The sequence below is a fragment of the Malus sylvestris genome, chromosome 3 (genome assembly GCF_916048215.2).
Source record: "Malus sylvestris chromosome 3, drMalSylv7.2, whole genome shotgun sequence".
In the NCBI taxonomy this organism is placed as follows: Eukaryota; Viridiplantae; Streptophyta; class Magnoliopsida; order Rosales; family Rosaceae; genus Malus; species Malus sylvestris.
This window is the reverse complement of record NC_062262.1, coordinates 563,675-584,963: the sequence shown is the minus strand read 5'-3', so window position 1 is coordinate 584,963 and position 21,289 is coordinate 563,675. Positions and strand designations below refer to the sequence as shown.

General features: G+C 39.3%; 2 protein-coding genes, 1 non-coding gene and 1 pseudogene across 3 annotated transcripts; 1 reads left to right on the top strand and 3 right to left on the bottom strand.

Annotated features, from left to right (window-relative positions):
* Positions 1-6: 6 nt before the first annotated feature.
* Positions 7-2,539, bottom strand: LOC126615216 (phytoene synthase 2, chloroplastic-like). The gene is made up of 6 exons (XM_050283012.1): positions 2,134-2,539; positions 1,944-1,994; positions 1,558-1,730; positions 1,225-1,460; positions 874-1,066; positions 7-356 (listed from the first exon to the last, which is right to left on the bottom strand). Exons 1-6 carry the CDS (start codon positions 2,462-2,464, stop codon positions 192-194), a joined length of 1,149 nt encoding a protein of 382 aa, XP_050138969.1. The 5' UTR covers positions 2,465-2,539; the 3' UTR covers positions 7-191.
* Positions 2,540-5,009: 2,470 nt separating this feature from the next.
* On the bottom strand, positions 5,010-7,257 carry LOC126615215 (uncharacterized). The gene is made up of 3 exons (XM_050283011.1): positions 7,023-7,257; positions 6,097-6,468; positions 5,010-5,841 (listed from the first exon to the last, which is right to left on the bottom strand). Exons 1-3 carry the CDS (start codon positions 7,186-7,188, stop codon positions 5,138-5,140), a joined length of 1,242 nt encoding a protein of 413 aa, XP_050138968.1. The 5' UTR covers positions 7,189-7,257; the 3' UTR covers positions 5,010-5,137.
* Positions 7,258-7,333: 76 nt separating this feature from the next.
* TRNAG-UCC (transfer RNA glycine (anticodon UCC)) lies at positions 7,334-7,405 on the top strand. Its single transcript has one exon. It is a non-coding gene; the product is annotated as a tRNA-Gly (tRNA).
* A 585-nt stretch (positions 7,406-7,990) lies between these two features.
* Positions 7,991-20,912, bottom strand: LOC126615218 (phytoene synthase 2, chloroplastic-like; annotated as a pseudogene).
* Positions 20,913-21,289: the final 377 nt, after the last annotated feature.

Below are 21,289 nucleotides of genomic sequence, written 5' to 3'. Positions count from 1 at the left end.
CGCACCTTTGTTATGAATGTGAATTTTCGTTTGATTCTTTGTTTCAATTTATACAGGCAGTGAACGCTTTTAACTGCTTGAGTTACAAGTCTTTTGAAATCTATAACGACCAAAAATGTACACAATTTATACATAGCTCGATTACTCGCAAAACATGTTCAAGTAATTTGATGTGTAACTTCATGTTTTTATTATTGGGACATCAAATTATGTGTTGATAGAGATCTTGTGTATGCCAAAGGCAGCATGAGAAGTTTCTTGGCTCTCTTTACGTACGCTCTCTTTGTCAAGTTATCGTAATCATTGTCTTCGATCGCGTCTAGTATGTTTCGATATATCAGTAACGATGACCATACCTGCAAAAGTATAGCAGATCATTAGATAGAAAAAGGGAGATGACTTCTAATCTATCCTGCATGACAAGAACGTGTATTGTTAATGAATGAACAGGTAAGACAGCAACAAAGGGACAACAACTTCGACAACATATTTGTTTTGTTGTTTGTCTTTGTATATTCTCTTAGTTTATATACCCTATGAAGTAGAATGTTTTGTTTTCTAACCGTTTAGAATTTGCTTCTGTATGAAGCGCTTTTGTTAGAAGTTCGTATGCTAGAAACACGTTAAATTCATATTTAATTTCAAGTGTTTCTTGAAGAAGCACATGCCTAGAAAGCTCTTCTATGAATCAGGACTTTCAAGTTTTTCTAACAAATTATGGTTAGAAGTGCTCTTAATTATCAGAAAACGCTTTTAGCCCTTCCAGATTAGTCTCAAAAAGGTGATGGAAGGATTTCTTTTTGGTCCATGACATCAACGATGCTAGTAATGGAACAAAATCAATTAATGAAATTTTAGCAAAGAGGTATATACCGGCCAACGGCTAGCCTTATCAAGCTGAGAAGCTCCTTCTTCTGCTACGTTGAAATAAAACCTTGCTCTTTTAATCTGTTTTTTCATGAATGCTCTCCATTGATCAGTCACTTTTCTTGAAAAAACATCGTTATCGCACAACCCAAACTGCGCAAGCTCATCTTGGGGAAGATAAACTCTTCCTCTCATTGCACTGAAAAAACAATAGAAAAAAAAATTCAAATCACAGGCAAAGTGAACTCGAATTTGTGTGCAAGAGAGGGGGACACATTGCCCTAATCAACTAACTTAACTCACGTTAGGCAATGAGGAACATAGAATGAGAAATTAGTACACATCAAAGAAACTTACTCCTCTCCAACATCTCTAAGGATGTTTGTGAGTTGGTTTCCTATGCCCAAATATAATGCAGAATCATATGTACTTTGAGTAGAAATTCGAGAATCTGGTGCAATTCCCATTATAGGAACACTCATTAGGCCGACCGTCCCTGCCACATAGTAGCAGTAAAGATAGAGCTCTTGAAAATTATGGTATCGGCATTTTTGCGTGTCCATTCGCATACCCTCAATCATGTCCCGAAAAGGCTTTTGGTCACAAGAAGATGAGTTCATGAGATTAAAAATTTGACAAGAATCAAATGATGATAAGTTTAATGAACTAAATAAGATATTTTATAAGCACCTTGATGTCTAAAGGAAAATTAAAAACGGTATGAGTCAGCGCAGCATCAAGCATGTCATAAGGCCGTCCTTCGAAAATGTCTTCCAGTCTCTGTTCCCATCTATCAAGAACTTCCGAGCTCATGTAATCGGAATGCGGGCCATCCACCAGTTCATCTGTCCTCCTACACCAAACTGCATTTCATTTTCCTAAGAATCAAATTTATATTCATTCAAATTTAATTTTTGGCAACGAATGAGGCAACTTAATGAACATGATTTTTCTTCCAATTATATAAAGTTGTACGTCACCATTTTTTTTTAATTTTTTTTTTAATTTTAACAAAGTGATACTCTAAAATAACCTACCACGTGATACTACATGAACATAGAGAGTTGAATTCTCACCATAGATTGCCCATATTGCCTTTTGACGCTCTTCTGTCATAAGTAAAGTGCCTGCATCAAAAGAGCACACCATAATTAAATCTCATATTCATGAAAAAATTATCATTATTTATTAATTCAGTAGCCTGGCAAGCAAAAGATCCAATAAAAATATTTGATGGAGAAAGAAACAAGGGTGATGAAGTTGTACCTAGATAGAATGTCTTGGCATATTCTGCACAAAGGTTCTTGCACCTCTCATATGCTTCTTCAAGAAAGCTAGGGTTGAACTGCGGCCTGCGCCGGCCGCCTTCCCCGTCCACACTACGAGTCTGAGACTGCCTTTGAACGATTTCTTGCACGTGTAAATCAGCAAGAGGAAAGCCTTGAATCGAAAGCTCAGGAAAAACAGGCCTGCTTCTTTGCTTGGGAGCTGTAATCACTTGAGCTTTTGCTGCTGTGACCATAGATATTCGACGCCGAATTCTTCCATTGCTCTCTCCGATGTAAGTCTTTCCTGCGAAGGAAATTGTAGAACACATTTGGAAGTTTTTCACTTCTTTTCGAAAGGGTCTAGAGAGTAAGATAGAAATGTGAAATGGAAGACCTCCTCTGCATTTAAATATCCCTCGCTCGCTTTCATGATGTGATAATTGAAGATAAAACGTTAAATATAATGCAGAAAAAAGGCCCACGAGTAAGACAAGCCAAATCTTGGATTAAAAGTCGATGACATTTCCACCTCGCTTTCTTCCCAAACGCTTCTTGTTTCTAGTAAATTGAAAGTCCAAAACGTGTTTCTGATGGTTTTTACTATGGGGACACTAAGCATGCAGTAAAATAAGTTTTAGTGCTACCTTGTCGTCGGTTTAGTGTCCCTCTAGTGAAATAGAATATTTGTAAAAATAGAATTAAAGGAGCACTAAATGAACAAGAAAATGACTCTAAATTATTTTATATAGCAAATGGTGAATTACCCTGGTGGATAAGATCTTCCTCTTTAATTAGCCCAATCCGTCTTGGATCCAAAACATATTATATATAAGCAAATTATTCTGTTATTTTAATGAAAAGTTTGTAACTGGTTTTGTTTGAGCATATTTCCGTGGATTATACGGCGTCAACTAACAAATACACACACTTGAGTACAAAACCCTTGTTGGGTAGGAGAATGTGACGTGATTTACAAAGAGGCTGTTGTGTTGTTTTGTGCTGTCTTTAGCTTATCTACCCAAACGTTGTTGCACAAACTGTCTTCTTCTGCAAATCTCATCGACAGAATCTTTCTGAATTCATCAGAATTTGATGCTCCTTTGAGCTTCTTGACTCCTTTTTTAGTATTTTGTCATGGAGTGACGTTTCAGATTTAAGATTTTGGGGCTCCAAGTCGAAATTAACTTTGAAGGAAAAAGATGCTTATAGTGATTAAATAAAGCATGATTCAATAAAATAATGAGGAAACAGATTAAACCGTCGTCATCTGGTATGAATTTGGAAGCTAAAGATGGCGAGGGAAGTACTTAATTATGAATGAAGCACTTTGGATCCAGTATTAGTATTGAATATTTTTGTTTATTGTTGTTTATTTAGGAATTTCAGCCGCACTGCAGACGGCTATGAAGTAGAAGATGAATCAATCATGAAATAAATCTACTTTTCAGTCGCCATAAAATGATAAGATGTCAACACTTTATAATTAGACTACTTAATTCCTTTGGTTTGGTAATTTGGAAGTTGACATTCATTTCTTACTGCAACATACATATAATTTTAGCGAGTTAACTAATCCATTCCTAGGCACCAAATGTGACCTATGGTCTCGTTTGATGTCTGTGGTTGGATTTGATTGGATAATACATTGGATTCAATATATGTTAAAGAAATAAATGGATTCAATTTTGAAATTGTCCAAGTTGAAGGTAGAAGATGAATTAGTCACGAAATAAGCTTATCGCTCACAGTCTCACCATATTTTATAACGATTGGAAGGAAGAAGTTTCTTTAGTAACTAATTCAAATCCAACTTCAGACACCAAACGAGGCGTATATGTACAAAGATGTAAAGGAAGAAGTTTTGTAGATAACTAATTCAAATCCGACTTTAGACATCAAACAAGGCCTACATGTACAGATGCACAATATTTTATATTTCATCTTGCTTTCAGTTCTCCCCACTTTTGTTTGACAATATCGAGTCAGATTAATAAATCTTTTGCTAACTAGAGGGCGGTTGGGGGGCACACATTTGTTGACAATATCCAGCCAGAGGGAATAAATTGTTTTGGAACTTGAAAATATCATGTGTAAAATGATACGTTGGAACTCAAAGTTTTGTCCAATCCTCAAATTAGTACTGCATCCGCACATGAAGATGCCATGGGTTGATCAGGAGATTTCTGGATTAAGTGAGTAGGTTGAAGCATACATAACAGCACTATTTGTATGCCGATTAAGTAACATATAAAATAAACTATGATTAAGTAATAATATTCAACCTTCGACTCGTGAAACACATCTTCAATTCAAGGCATGTTCATCTACTGTCTTAATCCTCTTTAAAAAAAAATTGAAGACAAAATACTATACATGACATGCCTTCACTTCGTATTTTTTATTTCCAGATACAAGTGATATCGAGGAAGGAGGATTAGAATATGAGATCTCATGTGAAGAGTGAGTAAATGTTCTTAACTATTTGAGCTACAAATCATTTACGGATTTGTGAATTTCCCAATTATGCAAGGGTTTTTGTTGTTTCAATGACAACATCGAGGTAATGAAGGCTAAGGCAAGCAGAAACAACCCCCAAAGCCGGAGAGATAGTTCAGTATGACTGATACACGGGATGGTATATCACGTGTCATTATACAAATGATGAGATATGTGTGCTAAAAAGTTAATAACTTAAAAAATAAAATTTCCCACCACTTCTATTAAAACATGTGGTGTACCACTTGTATTCCCGTCGCAATTAAAAATTTCTCCCCGAAAGGACAATAAGAAACGGGTAATTGGGCATGCCCGGCGTCAAGCAACTTAACTTTGTCCTACGAAAAAACTGGGTACAAAAACAGAGATCAAGAAAAATATAGAACAGTTTTGTATCTATTAACTTATAGTGAGGTGTAATTTGCAAGAAACTATGAAAGTATTAGCTGCAATTTCATTTTTCCTAATATATACAATACAACTATTTTGTCTATACTGAAGATATATCACTCGTTTATCTTTAGACTTATTGGCAAGGGCTTAACTGCTGCCAGGACCACAGAAACTTTACATGCAAGAAATCCAATCATCCCGGCTATAAGTTGTTTCGGAGTGAATACGATTGGAACATCCCCGGAGCCATACTTCACTGTGAGTAAAGTAAAACCAATAGCCAATGCAAAGACAAATATTGGAACCTTAGATCCTCCAAAGGTTTGGTTGGTCTGTCCTATGTTTGTGGAAGTCAATTCTGCAGCGGGCAATCCATCAACCGACCTTTGCAGTAGCAAGAGATAGAAGAAGCCGCCCATCCCACCTGTTAAAAATGCAAAGCTTATGTTTTCCCCAGCTGAGAAGGATGCGACTGATGTACCAACAAAGATCAGCATGGCATCATAAAGTAGCAAAGATAGTTTCAAATCCTCGTATTCTCTCATGGTTTCCTCGTTTGATATCCCACTCACAGGTAGAGTTGATTCAGGGAGGCCTTTGGTGAAGATGGTGACGGGGTCAACCCCAGATAGCTCGGTCACAAGGCAAGGTCTAAGCTGCACCATGGAACTGTCACTTCCCTCACCCAGCAAGATATCCTCAACAGCAAAGTTGTAACTGAAACCAGTATACTGAAGTTTTTCTTCGTCTTTTTCTTCTAACGAACTTTGTTTCCCACAGATAACGGTCAAGCTTACACTTCCTAACCGCCATTGACCTGACTTCGGAGAGTTTACAGAACAATTGTTAGCATGATTTGGTAAAACATGCGTAATGTCAGTTTTTTAAGCTCACCTTTTGATCCTACAGAAATTCAACTAGTACGCATACGCAGAGACAAGAATACATATAGTTAATCTGCAAAGAGTAAGCCACAATATAACATAGGCAAGCCAAATGTAATTTTTCGGTATGCATATTCATTGTTTCATACTTAGCCTACGGATGCTAAACTAATTCTAGTCAGTCTAACCTGATTCAAGACTGATCCAAACAGCTCCAACTTTTCCAAGCTTAGGTCCCTCAAAGGTGAACTCATCAACAGAACCTCTTTGAAAGTGAAGCACGCCATCCTCCGACTCTGTAGCATGATTTGTTATGATACTCGACGGTATCCTCTGTAATATGGAGTCACCATTTTCGTCTATCACGCAAAGGAGGATCCCAGCATTCAAGTCAGAGAGACTTGAGCCATAAACATTACTAGTACCTAACTTAACCTTGTATAAAGACTGAGATCCGTCATCCCTTAAAGACGAGAAAAGCTTTTCCACTGAGTTATCTGTGCAGATTTTCACTTCTGTAGCTGGCAAGAGACGCGAAGGCCTTGCATAGCCCTTGGAATCTGAACAAAAAAAAGGGAAATATTATAGCATACAGTTACAACATTAATCCCTGCATACATGAAACGCCTAATGTCCCGCGCTTCAGTTCCCCCTCCCCCAATGTTGTTTGTTTAACGGTACATATTTGACAAAAGTATAGAAATTCAAAGATTTCACAGGCAGGTTATCCAAAAATTTAAACTTTTGATATTTGTATTGGATTCGTTACAACCTAAATGAAACCATCTCGAAGTCAAATTCGTATTAATCTCAATTCTCTCTCTCTCTCTCTCTCTCTCTCTCACACACACACACACACACACACACACACACACACACACACAAGTAAATGGCCTGCACACAACAGAAGAAAGTTCAAAACCAAGTGAACGAAATCTAATAAGAATTCAAACCCTTTGTCTTTAACTTCTAAACAAGAAAAAAAAGCATTAAAGCCAATCCCAAAATTTACAAATTTTCCTGAGTTTTCTCAGAAACCAAACAAAGAATTTATCTTTCTTCAAATGAAGGAAATCCCATTAAGTGGAAAAGAATTTGGTGGGTGTCTGTTTACCTCGAAAACCAGAGAGTTTGGAATGGATTCGAAAACGCCGAGTTGGGGTGTGAAGGTGAAACCTTCGGCTGCTGCTCTGAAATTGATTTTCTGGGTCTCTTTGTCTTTTTAATAGAAAGCTCTGATTGGTTGCAGAGATTGAATGCCTCAGAGGAATCGACTCCATGGCTGCAGTTTCAGAGCCAGACGCAAGCAGCTGAGACACAGAATGAATGAGAGTTCGTATGGATTCTGCATCATCAAAAATTAAAAAATTAAAAGTAACGAAAAAATGGAAAATTAACGAGTATTTGAGATTGTTGAACATCTGGGCGTTTGTAGTCCAACGGTTAGGATAATTGCCTTCCAAGCAATAGACCCGGGTTCGACTCCCGGCAAACGCATTTTCCTTTCTTTTTGTCGTTTTTATGTTTTCAATTATGAAAAGTGCACAAAAAGGAAAGTTGTGAATGAATAAAGAGAGGGATGCGTACATTTATGGTTGCATTCGAAGAAGTTTAGTTTTCCCCTTAACACAAAATTGAAATGAATAATCAATGTGAAACGTGAGCGTATGTCCTAATTATTCAATTCACACGAAATTAGTTATGAAGTACACGAAAAGGCAAGTTGCATATGAATAAAGAGAGGGATGCGTGGAACATTTATGGTTGCATTCGAAGAAGTTCAGTTTTCCTCTTCACACAAAATTAAAATGAACAACCAAGGTGAAACTCAGGTACATGTCCTAATTACACGTTATACACGAAACGTATCTTTTCTTCTTCGGATATCATACGCAAAATACATCGTGGTAATTTGACATATATAATTCCAACTTGTTCATCCAAAGGACTTTTACATAATATCACACTAACTTCTTGAATCTTGATGATCGATTTTATATGTAAATTTAAGATGCAAATTAAGGGCACTTTTATATATAACTTTACATTTCAACAAAATGTAAATGTGAGTTCTGCTCCATTTTATAGAGATCTTTTGTAAGCCTAAGGCAACATGAGAAGTTTCTTAGCTCTCCTTACATATGCTCTCTTTGTCAAGTTATCATAGCCGTTATCTTCAATAGCATCCAAGATGCCACGATACAAGAATAACGCTGACCATATCTGCAGAATTACTGCACATCATCAGAAGGAGGCAACCTTTCCCACATGCAGCACGATAACTTTTATTTTATATTTACTTTGAAAGAAATATTAGTTCAAGAAACAATGCAATGCTGCAGGTACGTTCATTGTTGTAAATTCGTAGTGTTATATAAAGAGGTATATGTATATACCGGCCAACGGCTAGCCTTATCAAGCTAAGAAGCTCCCTCCTCTACCAGGTTGAAATATATCCTAGCACTTGCAATCTGTTCTTTCATGAACTCTCTCCACTCATGAACTCTCTCCACTGATCAGTTACCTTTCTTGCAAAAATATCGGTATCGGATAACCCAAAATGCGCAAGCTCGTCTTGGGGAAGATAAACTCTGCCAAGAGTAGCACTAGCAAAAAAAAAAAAAAAAAACAGAAAAAGGGACATTGATGAGTTAGACAAATGGAGTGAGTGAAGAAATTAAAACTGATATTTGTTTTAGAATGTCAGCATCCAACCCAAAAACGATTGACAATAATAAAGAGAGGTTCAATATGATATAAACCACTAAGGCAAAGCTTCATATTTCAATGCTGGACAACTCTCAACATGATGTATACACATATTAAAGAAGCTTACTCCTCCCCAAATTCTCTAAGGATGTTGGTCATTTGATTTGCAGTGCCAAAATGATTTGTGCCTTCATATACACCTTGAGCAGAAATCAGAGAATCTGGTGCAATTCCCAGAACAGGAACACTCTGTTGGTATTTAGACAATCTTTCATCATTAATAAAACTTGAATAAAATGATAAAGATTGAAAATAAAAAAAACATAGTGCAGAGAGCTTTTGAAACAGAGGGCTGATGCTTTTTCTTAAAACAGAGATCTGATATTTTCATTCAGATATTTCTGATATATATGGCTCAATACATAAGCTGACTGAAGTAATTGGGTCGACTGATAAATAGAATGGGTTGACTGATAAAGGCAACAGTCAGCCCTTTTACATAGAATCAGTTTAAGTAAAGCATTAACTTTTAACACTCCCTCTTAATGCTTTGCTGCTTCACTCCCAAAAGTTCTCTTAGGTAGATGAATCTGTCCTTTGGTAATGCCTTGGTGAAGATATCAGCAACTTGATCTTCTGTCTTGCAGTATACCACATCCACTTCCTTGTCTTCCATAGCACCTCTGATGTAGTGATGCTTCAGAGCAATATGCTTTGATTTACCATGACAGACAGGATTCTTGCTCATGGCAATAGCTGACTTATTGTCACAAAGGATATGAGTTGCTGATTCTTGTTTCTCACCAAAATCTTGCATAATTCTTCTCAGCCACACTGCTTGAGAAGTTGCAATTGAAGCCGACACATACTCAGCCTATGCCGTTGATAGTGCAACTAATTTCTGTTTCTTAGATGCCCAAGAGAATACACCAGTCCCTAGTGTAAAAGTATAGCCAGATGTGCTCTTCAAGTCATCCACACTACCTTCCCAGTCACTATCACAGAACCCATACAATTTGGGCTTAACATTTATTTCATACATATTACCAAAGTCAAGTGTACCTTGTATGTATCTTAGGATCCTCTTTGCAGCTCCATAGTGAATGCAAGTAGGCTTGTGAATAAATCTGGACAACAAGCTTGCATCATACATAATATCGGGTCTAGTCGCTGTCAAATACAACAAACTCCCAACTAGGCTTCTACACACAGATTCATCAGCATCACCACTACCATCTTCTCTTTGAAACTTTTCATTCACAACTAGAGGTGTTGCAACAGGCTTGCAACCAACCATTTTGAACTTTTCTAGAAGTGTTTTTGCATATTTCTTTTGAGTAATAAAGATACCATCATTTGATTGAATGATACTAATTCCCAAAAAATAATGCAACATGCCTAGATCACTCATCTCATATTTCCTCATCATGTCATTCTTGAAATTCAAGATCATATTATGACTACTTCCAGTATAAACCAAATCATCAACATATAAGGAAACAATAAGGATATCTGAAATACCTTCTGTTTTGACATAGAGGGCAGGTTCATTCTCACTTCTTTGAAAACCTCTTTCATTGAAATATGAGTCGATCTCTTCATACCATGCTCTCGGAGCTTGTTTCAAGCCATACAATGCCTTCTTAAGTTTATACACCTTGTGCTCTTGTCCTTTAAGAACAAATCCTTGAGGTTGATCAACGAACACCTCTTCTTTTAGGACTCCATTTAGGAAATCCGACTTGACATCAAGTTGGTGTATAAACCACCTCTTCTGAGCAGCTATGAAAATAAGGCCTTTGATTGTTTCATGCCTAGCTACCGGTGCAAATGTTTCTTGGAAATCAATCCCGGGTTTCTGAGAATAACCCTTTACTACCAATCTAGCTTTGTTCCTTTGAACGGAACCATCTTGATTGAGCTTAATCTTATAAATCCACTTCACTCCAATGACGGAGTTGTCACAAGGTCTGTCCACTAGTTCCCATGTCTTGTTTTTCACAATGACATTGATCTCCTCTTGCATTGCAGCCTTCCATGTCTCTTCTTTCATTGCATCATCAAAGTTTTCTGGTTCTTCAACACAGAAATTGCAACTTTAATAGACTTCATTTAAGCTCCTTAACCGAACCGGTGTTGAACTTGGACTTGAAGGTGTAGGAGAGTGAACTTGAGGACTGTTTTCAGGTGATAATTATGGAATTTCTGGCTCAATTTCTTCCTCATTTGGTTGATTTTCTTCTTCAATTCTAATTAGTGCAGATTCCTCTCGGATGGTTGCTTGATTCCAATCCCACGAAGATTTCTCACAAAAAAGAACATCTCTACAAACCACAACTTTCTTCCTTTTTAAATTGTAGAGTCTGTACCCTTTTGTGTATGAAGCATAGCCTACGAAAATGCATCTTTCACTTGACTCATCAAGTTTTTGTCTTAGTTCTTTCGGAACATAAGCAAAGCAGATTGACCCAAACATTCTCAAATGATTCACGAAAGGCTTTCTTCCACTCCATGCCTCAAATGGTGTCTTATCTTCAACTGCCATTGTTGGATGCCTATTCATCAAGTAGACCGCTGTATTAACTGCCTCACCCCACAAATATTGAGGTATTCCCTTGTCATGTAACATTGCCTTGGCCATTTCGAATATGGTTCTATTTTTTCTCTTAGCTACTCCATTTTGTTGTGGAGTGTAGCTGACTGTAAGTTATCTTTCCAAGCCAATATCTTGACAAAACTTATCAAATTATGTGGATGTGTACTTTCCTCCTTTGTCACTTCTAAGAACTTTGATTAGATAGCCAGATTATCGCTCAACCATAGCTTGAAACTTCTTGAAGATTGAGAACACTTCTGATTTCTGTCTTAGAAAGTATACCCAAGTCATTCTAGAATAATCATCCACGAAGATTAGGAAATACTTGTTTCCCACTTGAGTAGAGGTCTTCATGGGTCTGCAAACATCTGTATGAATCAATTCCAATGGAACTTTTGCTCTTCAAGCTTTACCATGTGGAAATGAATCTCTATGACGCTTCCCAAGTGCACACCCTTCACAGATTTCTTCATTTTCTTGGATACTCGGCAACCCATGCACCATTTCTTTTTCTTGTAGCTTCTTGAGACTTTGAAAATTCAAGTGGCCAAGCCTTTTATGCCATAGCTTTGAATCTTCTTGCACTTCCATCTTGAATGCAGATTGAGTTGCATACTCAATTGTGAGAGGAAAAACTTCTAATCTTCCTCATCTCAATCTTAGCCACGAGTTGTTGACGATTCCTCCTATCATATATCTTGCAAGTATTGTCTCCAAAATATAAGTAGTAGCCATGCTCAATGAGTTGTCCAAGACTTAGCAAATTTTGCTTCAAATCAGGAACTAACATGACATCCTTGATGAACATCTTTCCATTCTTCGTATGCACGGCAACAGTACCTCTTCCCAATGTATCGACTAGCTGCCCATTTCCCATCTTCACTCAAGTTAGGTTTGTAGTGTCAACATTATGGAGAATGTTCTTATTCGCCGTCATATGATTGCTATAGCCGCTATCCACAAACCAAACTTTAGCTTCTTCTTGGACGGTTGTATCATGACCAACATAAAACATATTGGTCTCTTCATCTTCTGCTTTGGTATAGTGAGCTAGCTGATTATCTTTGTAGGTACAATCCTTTTGCATATGCCTAAATCTGCTACACTTGTGGCGTTTCACTTTTTCTTTGAACCAACATTCACCGGAATGAGCTTTGTCACAAATTTTGCACTTCGAAACATACAAACTCTTCTCAACCTTTGTATTCTCTTCAAAATTACCCTTTCATTCCCAAACTTTGTATTTGCCTTTCCAATTCTTGTTGGACTTGGCTTTGCTTTGACTTGAACTAGCTTGAGTTTTTGGATTCACTGTAAGTGTTTGGAAAGCATTTTCTACATCATTGTTGTCATGTCTAGATAGTCTTTGAGCAAAACCTTTGAGAGAACCAATCAATTCTTCAACACTCAAAGTTAACAAATCCTTAGTCTCCTCTATGATTGAAACTGTGTTGTCATACTTTCTTGGCAAGCTAATTAGATACTTCTGAACTATTCTCTCATCAGACAAGATTTCACCATAGCTTTTCATTTGATTAATAATCTCAGACAATCTACTCAGGTAATCATCTAGCAATTCATCATCTTTCATTCTTATATACTCAAAATCTCTTCTCAAAGATTGGAGTTTGACAACCCTTACCTTAGTAGAGCCTCTGTAGACTTTCTCCAGCACATCCCAAGCTGATTTGGCACTTGTCTCATTTGAGATTCTCAGAAAAATTTCATCTGAGATAGCATTTTGGATGACCCCAAGAGCTTTTGCATCTCTCTTGATGTTTTCCTTCAGCTCCCTTGTTTGAGTCTCTGTCAAAACCATAATACTTTGAGGTACAATATAGCCATCTTCAATCAAGCTCCACAAATCATGAGATACAAAAATTGTTCTCAACTTTGTCCTCCAGAAGTCGTAGTTCACTCCACTGAAGATAGGAGTTCGAATCTCACCACTGCTACTTGAACCAGCCATCAATTTGAAAAATTTTGATTCTAGGGTTTCACTTAGAATTTTCCCCCTTTTTGAGAATAAAAAAACGCCCCACTCTTTGATCAGATTGGCTCTGATACCATGTTGGTATTTAGACAATCTTTCATCATTAATAAAACTTGAATAAAATGATAAAGATTGAAAATCAAAGAAACAGAGTGCAGAGAGCTTTTGAAACAAAGGGCTGATGCTTTTTTCTTAAAACAGAAATCTGATATTTTCATTCAGATATTTCTGATATATATGGCTCAATACATAAGTCGACTGAAGTAATTGGGTCGACTGATAAATAAAATGGGTCAACTGATAAAGGCAACAGTCAACCCTTTTACACAGAATCAGTTTAAGTAAAACATTAACTTTTAACACACTCATTAAGCCAAAAGTCCCCACCACGCGGTAGCTGTAAATATAGAGCTCTTGAAAATTCTGATAGCGAAATTTTCTTGTGTCCATTCGCATTCCCTCGATGACATCTCTAAATGGCTATGATCAAACAAGGATATTCTATATGAGAAAGAATCATGGAAATAATTTTTATGAAACTATGATTGCGCGAGTTGACCTTGGAGTTGAGATCCCACTTGAACAGATTCCAACAGTCCAAGAGGAAATAACCAATGTCTCCAGGCAGTTAAACAAGCCGGTAATTGTAGCTTCTCAGTTTCTTGAGTCAATAATTGTAGCTTCTCAGCTTCTCAGTTTCTCAGGAAGGGGTAAATGCAAAGCTTAACCTTTGGAGAGAAGTGTTGGAATCTAAAGGTCTTCGCCTAAGCCGATCAAAGACAGAATATATGGAGTGCAAGTTCAGTGCAAATGGAGGCCAAAACGAGTTAGGGGTGAGGATCGGAGATCAAGAAATACCAAAGAGCGACCGTTTTCGTTACCTAGGATCTATCTTGCAAAAGAACGGAGAATTAGATGGAGATCTCAACCATAGAATACAAGCTGGATGGATGAAGTGGAAGAGTGCATCCGGCGTGTTGTGTGACCGCCGTATGCCACTGAAGCTCAAGGGAAAATTTTATAGGACGACAATAAGGCCGGCGATGCTGTATGGCACAGAATGTTGGGCGGTGAAACATCAACACGTACACAAAATGAGTGTAGCGGAGATGAGGATGCTTCGTTGGATGTGTGGGCACACGAGAAAGGATAAGATTAGGAATGAGGATATCCGGGGTAAAGTAGGAGTAGCCGAAATTGAAGGAAAGATGAGAGAAAATCGGTTACGGTGGTTTGGACATGTGCAAAGAAGGCCTACTGACGCTCCGATTAGAAGATGCGACTATGGGACAGAGGTTCAGGGCCGAAGGGGTAGAGGAAGACCTAGGAAAACTTTGGAAGAGACTCTAAGAAAAGACTTAGAGTACTTGGATCTAACGAAGGACATGACACAGGATCGAGCACAATGGCGTTCTAAGATTCATATAGCCGATCCCACTCAGTGACTTGGATTTTCCAAGTCTCCAACCGAGAAGTTTTCCTCACTCGGGAAATTAAGGGAACACTACCCCAACCTACATGCTCCACTCAGAAAGCTTCAACATACAAGCTTCAACAAAAGAAAATTCAAAGACCTTAGCGAAGAAGGCTTTGGTGTATTTAACACAATACGTTGAAATGAAGGAAAGCTTATTTATTGATATCCCCGATAAGCTACAAATATGTACATATACATGAGTCAAAATAAACACACAAGAGGGAGCCTCCACAAAGGTTGCTTAGGAGAAGTCTCAGCAGTCGGTAGAGCCCCAGAAAGAGAAGGCACCGGAGGGGGATCATTTGGAGCCTCAGTACTGGACAGAACCCTAGAAGGAGGAGGCATCAGAGGTTGATCATTCGGAGCTTCATTACGCGGTACAGCCCCAGAAGACGAAGGCAATAAATGCCTTTGGAACAAACCCACAAATCTCTGATGATCAAGTAAAACCTGACCATCAGTTTCCTTCATTTGGTCAAGCTTCCTCTTCATGTTTGTAGCATAGTCATGTGCGAGCCGGTGCAACTGTTTATTCTCATGCTTGAGCCCTCTAATCTCCTGTTTGAGACTCATCACTTCAGCCGCCAATGATTCAACTTGGCGGGTTCGAGCAAATAGGCGTTGGGCCATATTAGACACAGAACCTGCACACTGAACACTGAGAGCCAGAGAATCCTTAATAGCTAACTCATCAGACCGTTTGGAAAGTAGTCTGTTATCTTTGGGAGTGAGAAGGTTCCTGGCCACCACCGCAGCGGTCATATCATTCTTCATCACAGAATCCCCAACGGTAAGAGGACCAGTAGGGGAGACGAAGGATGGGCGCCATATGTTGTCTGGAGAAGGCGGGGCTGCCTCTTCAACAAGGTTCAAGTCAAAACGACGGTCGGAGGGGCCAGACATTTTCAAAGGTGTTGAAGAGAGAAGAGGTCGGACAAATCAAGATCTTAGAAGTGCAAGAATGAAGCTTCTACTGGTGGAGATTCAAGTGTGCTTTGGAACTTAATGCCAGCCCCTATAAAAATCTGCACTCGACGGAGCTTCAGAAATCGAAGAGGCACCTGCTTAGAAATCGAAGAGGCGTTTGCTTTCTCAAAAGTTGGGCTGCTCAAAGACCACGAAGGCCGATCTCAGAAATCGAAGAGGCGCTCGCTTTCTCAAAAGCTGGGCTCCCCAGAGACCACGAGGGCCGATCTCAGAAATCGAAGAGGCACCTACTTTTCCAGCCTTGTCAGCACCTGTCACACGCACACTCAGCTTTGCGGAAATTATGGGCATTCTGTCGAAGACTTCTGGGGAAGTAGAAAACACATGAATCTTACTGTTCAATCACCCACTTCCCACACGCAACAATAGCTCATGGGTACCACATATAATTTTGCCAAAGTTCTCTGCCAAAGTTGAGCACGTGAAGCTTGCAGCTCCCACTACATCGCTCTGACCAAGAAGGGTAAAAGAATAGCAAAGAAACAGCACTAACAAAGTTTAGACCCATAAATTTTGAAGGTCTAGCTACCATATTATTACCCACAAGGGTAAAGGAACAGTACCACTGCTGGATAATTGGAAAGTCCCTGTGTGTCAACCTCTGTGCTTCGTGGCAAGGTAGACTAGCAAACATGCCCAACCTTTACTCACATTCGAGAAAACACTCCCAATAAGATTGCTTGCTCCAAAATCGAAGAGGCACCGTCCTCCGAATCTCGAGAGCCAGACTCCCAACATGACTACTTTCTTAAAAATCGAAGAGAGGGTAAAGGAACAGTACCATTGCTGGATAATTGGAAAGTCCCTGTGTGTCAACCTCTGTGCTTCGTGGCAAGGTAGACTAGCAAACATGCCCAACCTTTACTCACATTCGAGAAAACACTCCCAACAAGATTGCTTGCTCCAAAATCGAAGAGGCACCGCCCTCCGAATCTCGAGAGCCAGACTCTCAACATGATTACTTTCTCAAAAATCGAAGAGACACTACTCCCCGAATCTTCGAGAGCCAAACCCCCAACATGATTGCTTTCTCAAAAATCGATGAGGCATCGTTCTCCGAATCAATCGAAGAGGGGCTCGCTTTCTCAAAAGCTGGGCTGCTCAGAGACCACGAGGGCCGATCTCAGAAATCGAAGAGGCACCTACTTTTCTAGCCTTGTCAGCACCTGTCACACGCACACTCAGCTTTGCAGAAATTATGGGCATTCTGTCGAAGACTTTTGGTGAAGTAGAAAGCACATGAATCTTACTGTTCAATCACCCACTTCCCACACGCAACAATAACTCATGGGTACCACAGATAACTTTGCCAAAGTTCTCTGCCAAAGTTGAGCACGTGAAGCTTGCAGCTCCCACTACATCGCTCTGACCAAGAAAGGTAAAAGAATAGCAAAGAAACAGCACTAACAAAGTTTAGACACATAAATTTTGAAGGTCTAGCTACCATATTATTACCCACAAGGGTAAAGGAACAGTACCACTGCTGGATAATTGGAAAGTCCCTGTGTGTCAACCTCTGTGCTTCGTGGCAAGGTAGACTAGCAAACATGCCCAACCTTTACTCACATTCGAGAAAACACTCCCAACAAGATTGCTTGCTCCAAAATCGAAGAGGCACCGTCCTCCGAATCTCGAGAGCCAGACTCCCAACATGACTACTTTCTCAAAAGCGAAGAGAGGATAAAGGAACAGTACCATTGCTGGATAATTGGAAAGTCCCTGTGTGTCAACCTTTGTGCTTCGTGGCAAGGTAGACTAGCAAACATGCCTAACCTTTACTCACATTCGAGACAACACTCCCAACAGGATTGCTTGCTCCAAAATCGAAGAGGCACCGCCCTCCGAATCTCGAGAGCCAGACTCCCAACATGATTACTTCCTCAAAAATCGAAGAGACACTGCTCTCCGAATCTCGAGAGCCAGACCCCCAGCATGATTGCTTTCTCAAAAATCGAAGAGGCATCGTTCTCCGAATCTCGAGAGCCAGATACCACAGACCACTTTTTCAAAGTGCTCTGACAGAGTTAAAACATGTGAAACTGGCAGCTCCCACTACCGTGCTATGACCAAGCAGGGTAAAGGAATAGCATTACTACTTGTTGTTAGGGAGACTCCTATATATGTCGACCTCCATCCCCAACGGACAGGCAGACCTGCAAAAATGCTCAACCCTTCATCATATCTGAGAGGGCACTCCCAACGAAGCCTTTCGAAATATTCAGCTTTCTTTCCCCCCGATAATACCTCTGCAAACAAGCTATACTAGAGCAAGAATATCTCATATCATCAGGGTTAAAAGCAAGAGTATCCCATATCATGCTTTTTCCCTGTCTTTTCCTTTGGCCTTGTTTTTACCTGCAAGACAAGGAGAAAGAGAGCAATCAATCAGCACTTGGAATCAAGCTTCCAGCCAGGAACTGACTGCCTGGAACCCCTTACTTGATTACTTACCTGGCATTGCTCTCGAGTACTCATCTTCAACATCTTATGTTTCCAGGGAAGATTCCGCATCTGCTTGAGGAACAGATAGGGCAAGTGCGAAGGATACAAGGAAGCATGTGGAGACAAGGGTAACAACACACGTGCCGATACATCCATTACTCTGTCAAAAGCAAAAGTATCCCATATCAGCAGGGTGGAACGTACTCTAGATTTGATGGACTTGTTTTGACCCTCAAATTCTTCAGTCGGCCTTATACTCTGGAGGAAACCAGAAAACCCTCCAGCTCAGTTCAAGAATAAGCCTGTGGAAAGTTACTTCTTCAAAAGCAAAAGTATCTCATATCATCTCTTCTCATTTTTCTTCTCTTTATCCTTCATGCTGCTGCAAGATGGGGAGAAGGTGAACAATCAGTCGGAGCTCTGATTGCTTACCTTGTCTGTCACCTCTTTCAGCAGACCCCCTAGCTCGGCGACTTGGGGGACTCCTACTACATGGTTTGTATCGCGCTTGACCAAGCCTGAAACTACAAGTAAGCTTCAAGTGAAATTGATACATTACCTTGTGCATCTCCACCAGTTGAAGATACCACCCCTGGATGGAGGAAGAGTACTTCCAGAGAAGATGCCACATCTACCTATGAGACAGATAAGGCAAGTCAAGACGACACCACACTCCGATACTTAGAAGTTTCGTGATTACGAGATCATTCTCCCACAATATTTCCTAATGTCATTTGTACTAAATCATTCACTTGTACTCACTAAAGGAGAGCTTGAACCTATGTACTTGTGTAAACCCTTCACAATTAATGAGAACTCTTCTATTCCGTGGACGTAGCCAATCTGGGTGAACCACGTACATCTTGTGTTTGCTTTCCTATCTCTATCCATTTATATACTTATCCACACTAATGACCGGAGCAATCTAGCGAAGATCACAAAAAGCGACCGTTTTCGCTACCTAGGATCTATCTTGCAAGAGAACGGAGAATTAGATGGAGATCTCAACCATGGAATACGAGCTGGATGGATGAAGTGTAAGAGTGCATCCGGCGTGTTGTGTGACCGTCGTAGGCCACTGAAGCTCAAGGGAAAATTCTATAGGACGGCAATAAGGCCAGCAATGTTGTATGGCACAGAATGTTGGGCGGTGAAGCATCAACACGTACACAAAATGGGTGTAGTGGAGATGAGGATGCTTCGTGGGATGTGTGGGCACACGAGAAAGGATAAGATTGGGAATGAGGATATCCGAGGTAAAGTAGGAGTAGCCGAAATTGTAGGAAAGATGAGAGAAAATCGGCTCCGGTGATTTGGACATGTGCAAAGAAGGCCGACTGACGCTCCGGTTCGAAGATGTGACTACGGGACAAAGGTTCAGGGCCGAAGGGGTAGAGGAAGACCTATGAAAACTTTGGAAGAGACTCTAAGAAAAGACTTAGAGTACTTGGATCTAACGGAGGACATGACACAAAACCGAGCGCAATGGCGTTCTAGGATTCATATAGCCGACCCCACTTAGTGGGAAAAGGCTTTGTTGTTGTTGTAATGGAATATATAAATTGCATGTTTGGAAAAGAATATCCAAGCATGATTAGTTGCATTAATAAATAATTAAACACCTTGATGTCTAAGGAGAAACCGAAAACGATATGAGTCAGTGCAACATTGATTATGTCGTGCGGGCGTCCTTCAAAAATGTCTTGCAGTCTCACTTCCCACATATCAAGAACGTCCGAGCTCATGTGTACAGAATTGGGGCCATCCACAAGTTCATGTCCTCCTACCCCAAGCTGCATGCATTTCAATTTGACAAGAATAAAAAGCAAAATTTATCACTTAACGACTCCTACTGGTTACAAGATCTTAAACTCATAGTTGCTTATTTTGCATAAACCCAAAGATATGTCTTTGTTGAGAAGGATCATGCAAGATTAATTCCTCAATAACGGTCTACAGAGCACCCACAAACCACATCCAAAGGAGTGAGGACATTCCGGGAGTCCCCTGCCCATCAAAACTTCCCCTTTCATCTTGATTTGAAAACTTTATATGTACACCACCACTTATTATGTATAGAAATTCTTTTGAGTAGGACGTTCAGATTTGTTTAAAAAAAAAAGAAGAAGATTGTGTATCAACAATGGATCAAAATACGTTGAGACGTTCTGTTATTGAAATTTTATCGACACTGAACATAGAGAGTTAAATTTTTACCACAGATAGCTCATATTATGTCTAGGACAAAACTTCTTGTTACTCTATGAACATAGAGTTAAATTTTTACCATAGATAGCCCATAATGCTTTTCGGCGCTCCTCTGTCATCAATAATGTGCCGGAATCAAGACTATGCACCACTAGTCATGCAAATGTGACAAATAGATTGGCAATGAAAGATCATGTAATGCTATATATAATTAAAAAGTTTTGATGGGAAATAAAAGAATGAAGTTGGACAGTGAACCTAGATAGTATGTCTTGGCATATTCTTCACAAATCTTCCTGCATCTTTCAAATGATTCTTCAACAAAGCTAAGATCCAACCCTGGTTTTCTACGGCCGCCTTCTTTGGCCATCTTACATGTCTGGGACTGCCTTTGAATGATATCTTGTACTTGTAAATCAGCAACAGAGGGAATGACTTGTATTGATAATTCCAGAAAACAGGCATGCTTATAATTTGCTTGGGAGCTCTCCTTCTTGTTGCTATGACCATATATTTTCGGGGCGGGAATTTTCCATTGCTGTCTCTCGTGTATGCCTTTGCTGCGAGGGAAAATGTTGAGCACATTATACAATTACAATTCTCAAACTGTATTGTGAATATATAGATTGAAACAGGAAAGTTCTCTTAAATATATGAACACAACATCTTCTATACATTTTATGTTTAATTATGGTCAATGGCATGTAACACATTTAAAAACTTAAATGCTATAAATTAATCTTATCTGGTGTGAGGGGAATTGCATATTTTACGTATCTTACGTACTAACTACTCAATTATTGTTGCAAATTAAGTGTGTCATCAAATTTGATGCATGTATAATAGCACCATTGTCAGTTGATTGAGTAAAATATCAAATAGCTTTCTAGAATAATCATACAAAATAGTTATAATAAAAAACAACAACGAAAATCTTGACAGATGAAACAAAATCTTCCCTTATGTGAG

Coding starts and splice junctions, on each gene's coding strand:
- LOC126615216 (XM_050283012.1), bottom strand. CDS start 2,464: ATGTGTTCTACAATTTCCTTCGCAGGAAAGACTTACATCGGAGAGAGC. Junction 1,067..1,224: donor CTTAGAGATGTTGGAGAGGA/GTAAGTTTCTTT, acceptor TTGTTTTTTCAG/TGCAATGAGAGGAAGAGTTT. Junction 357..873: donor ATAAGGCTAGCCGTTGGCCG/GTATATACCTCT, acceptor ATACTTTTGCAG/GTATGGTCATCGTTACTGAT.
- LOC126615215 (XM_050283011.1), bottom strand. CDS start 7,188: ATGGAGTCGATTCCTCTGAGGCATTCAATCTCTGCAACCAATCAGAGC. Junction 6,469..7,022: donor CAAACTCTCTGGTTTTCGAG/GTAAACAGACAC, acceptor TTTTTTGTTCAG/ATTCCAAGGGCTATGCAAGG. Junction 5,842..6,096: donor TTGGATCAGTCTTGAATCAG/GTTAGACTGACT, acceptor CTCCGAAGTCAG/GTCAATGGCGGTTAGGAAGT.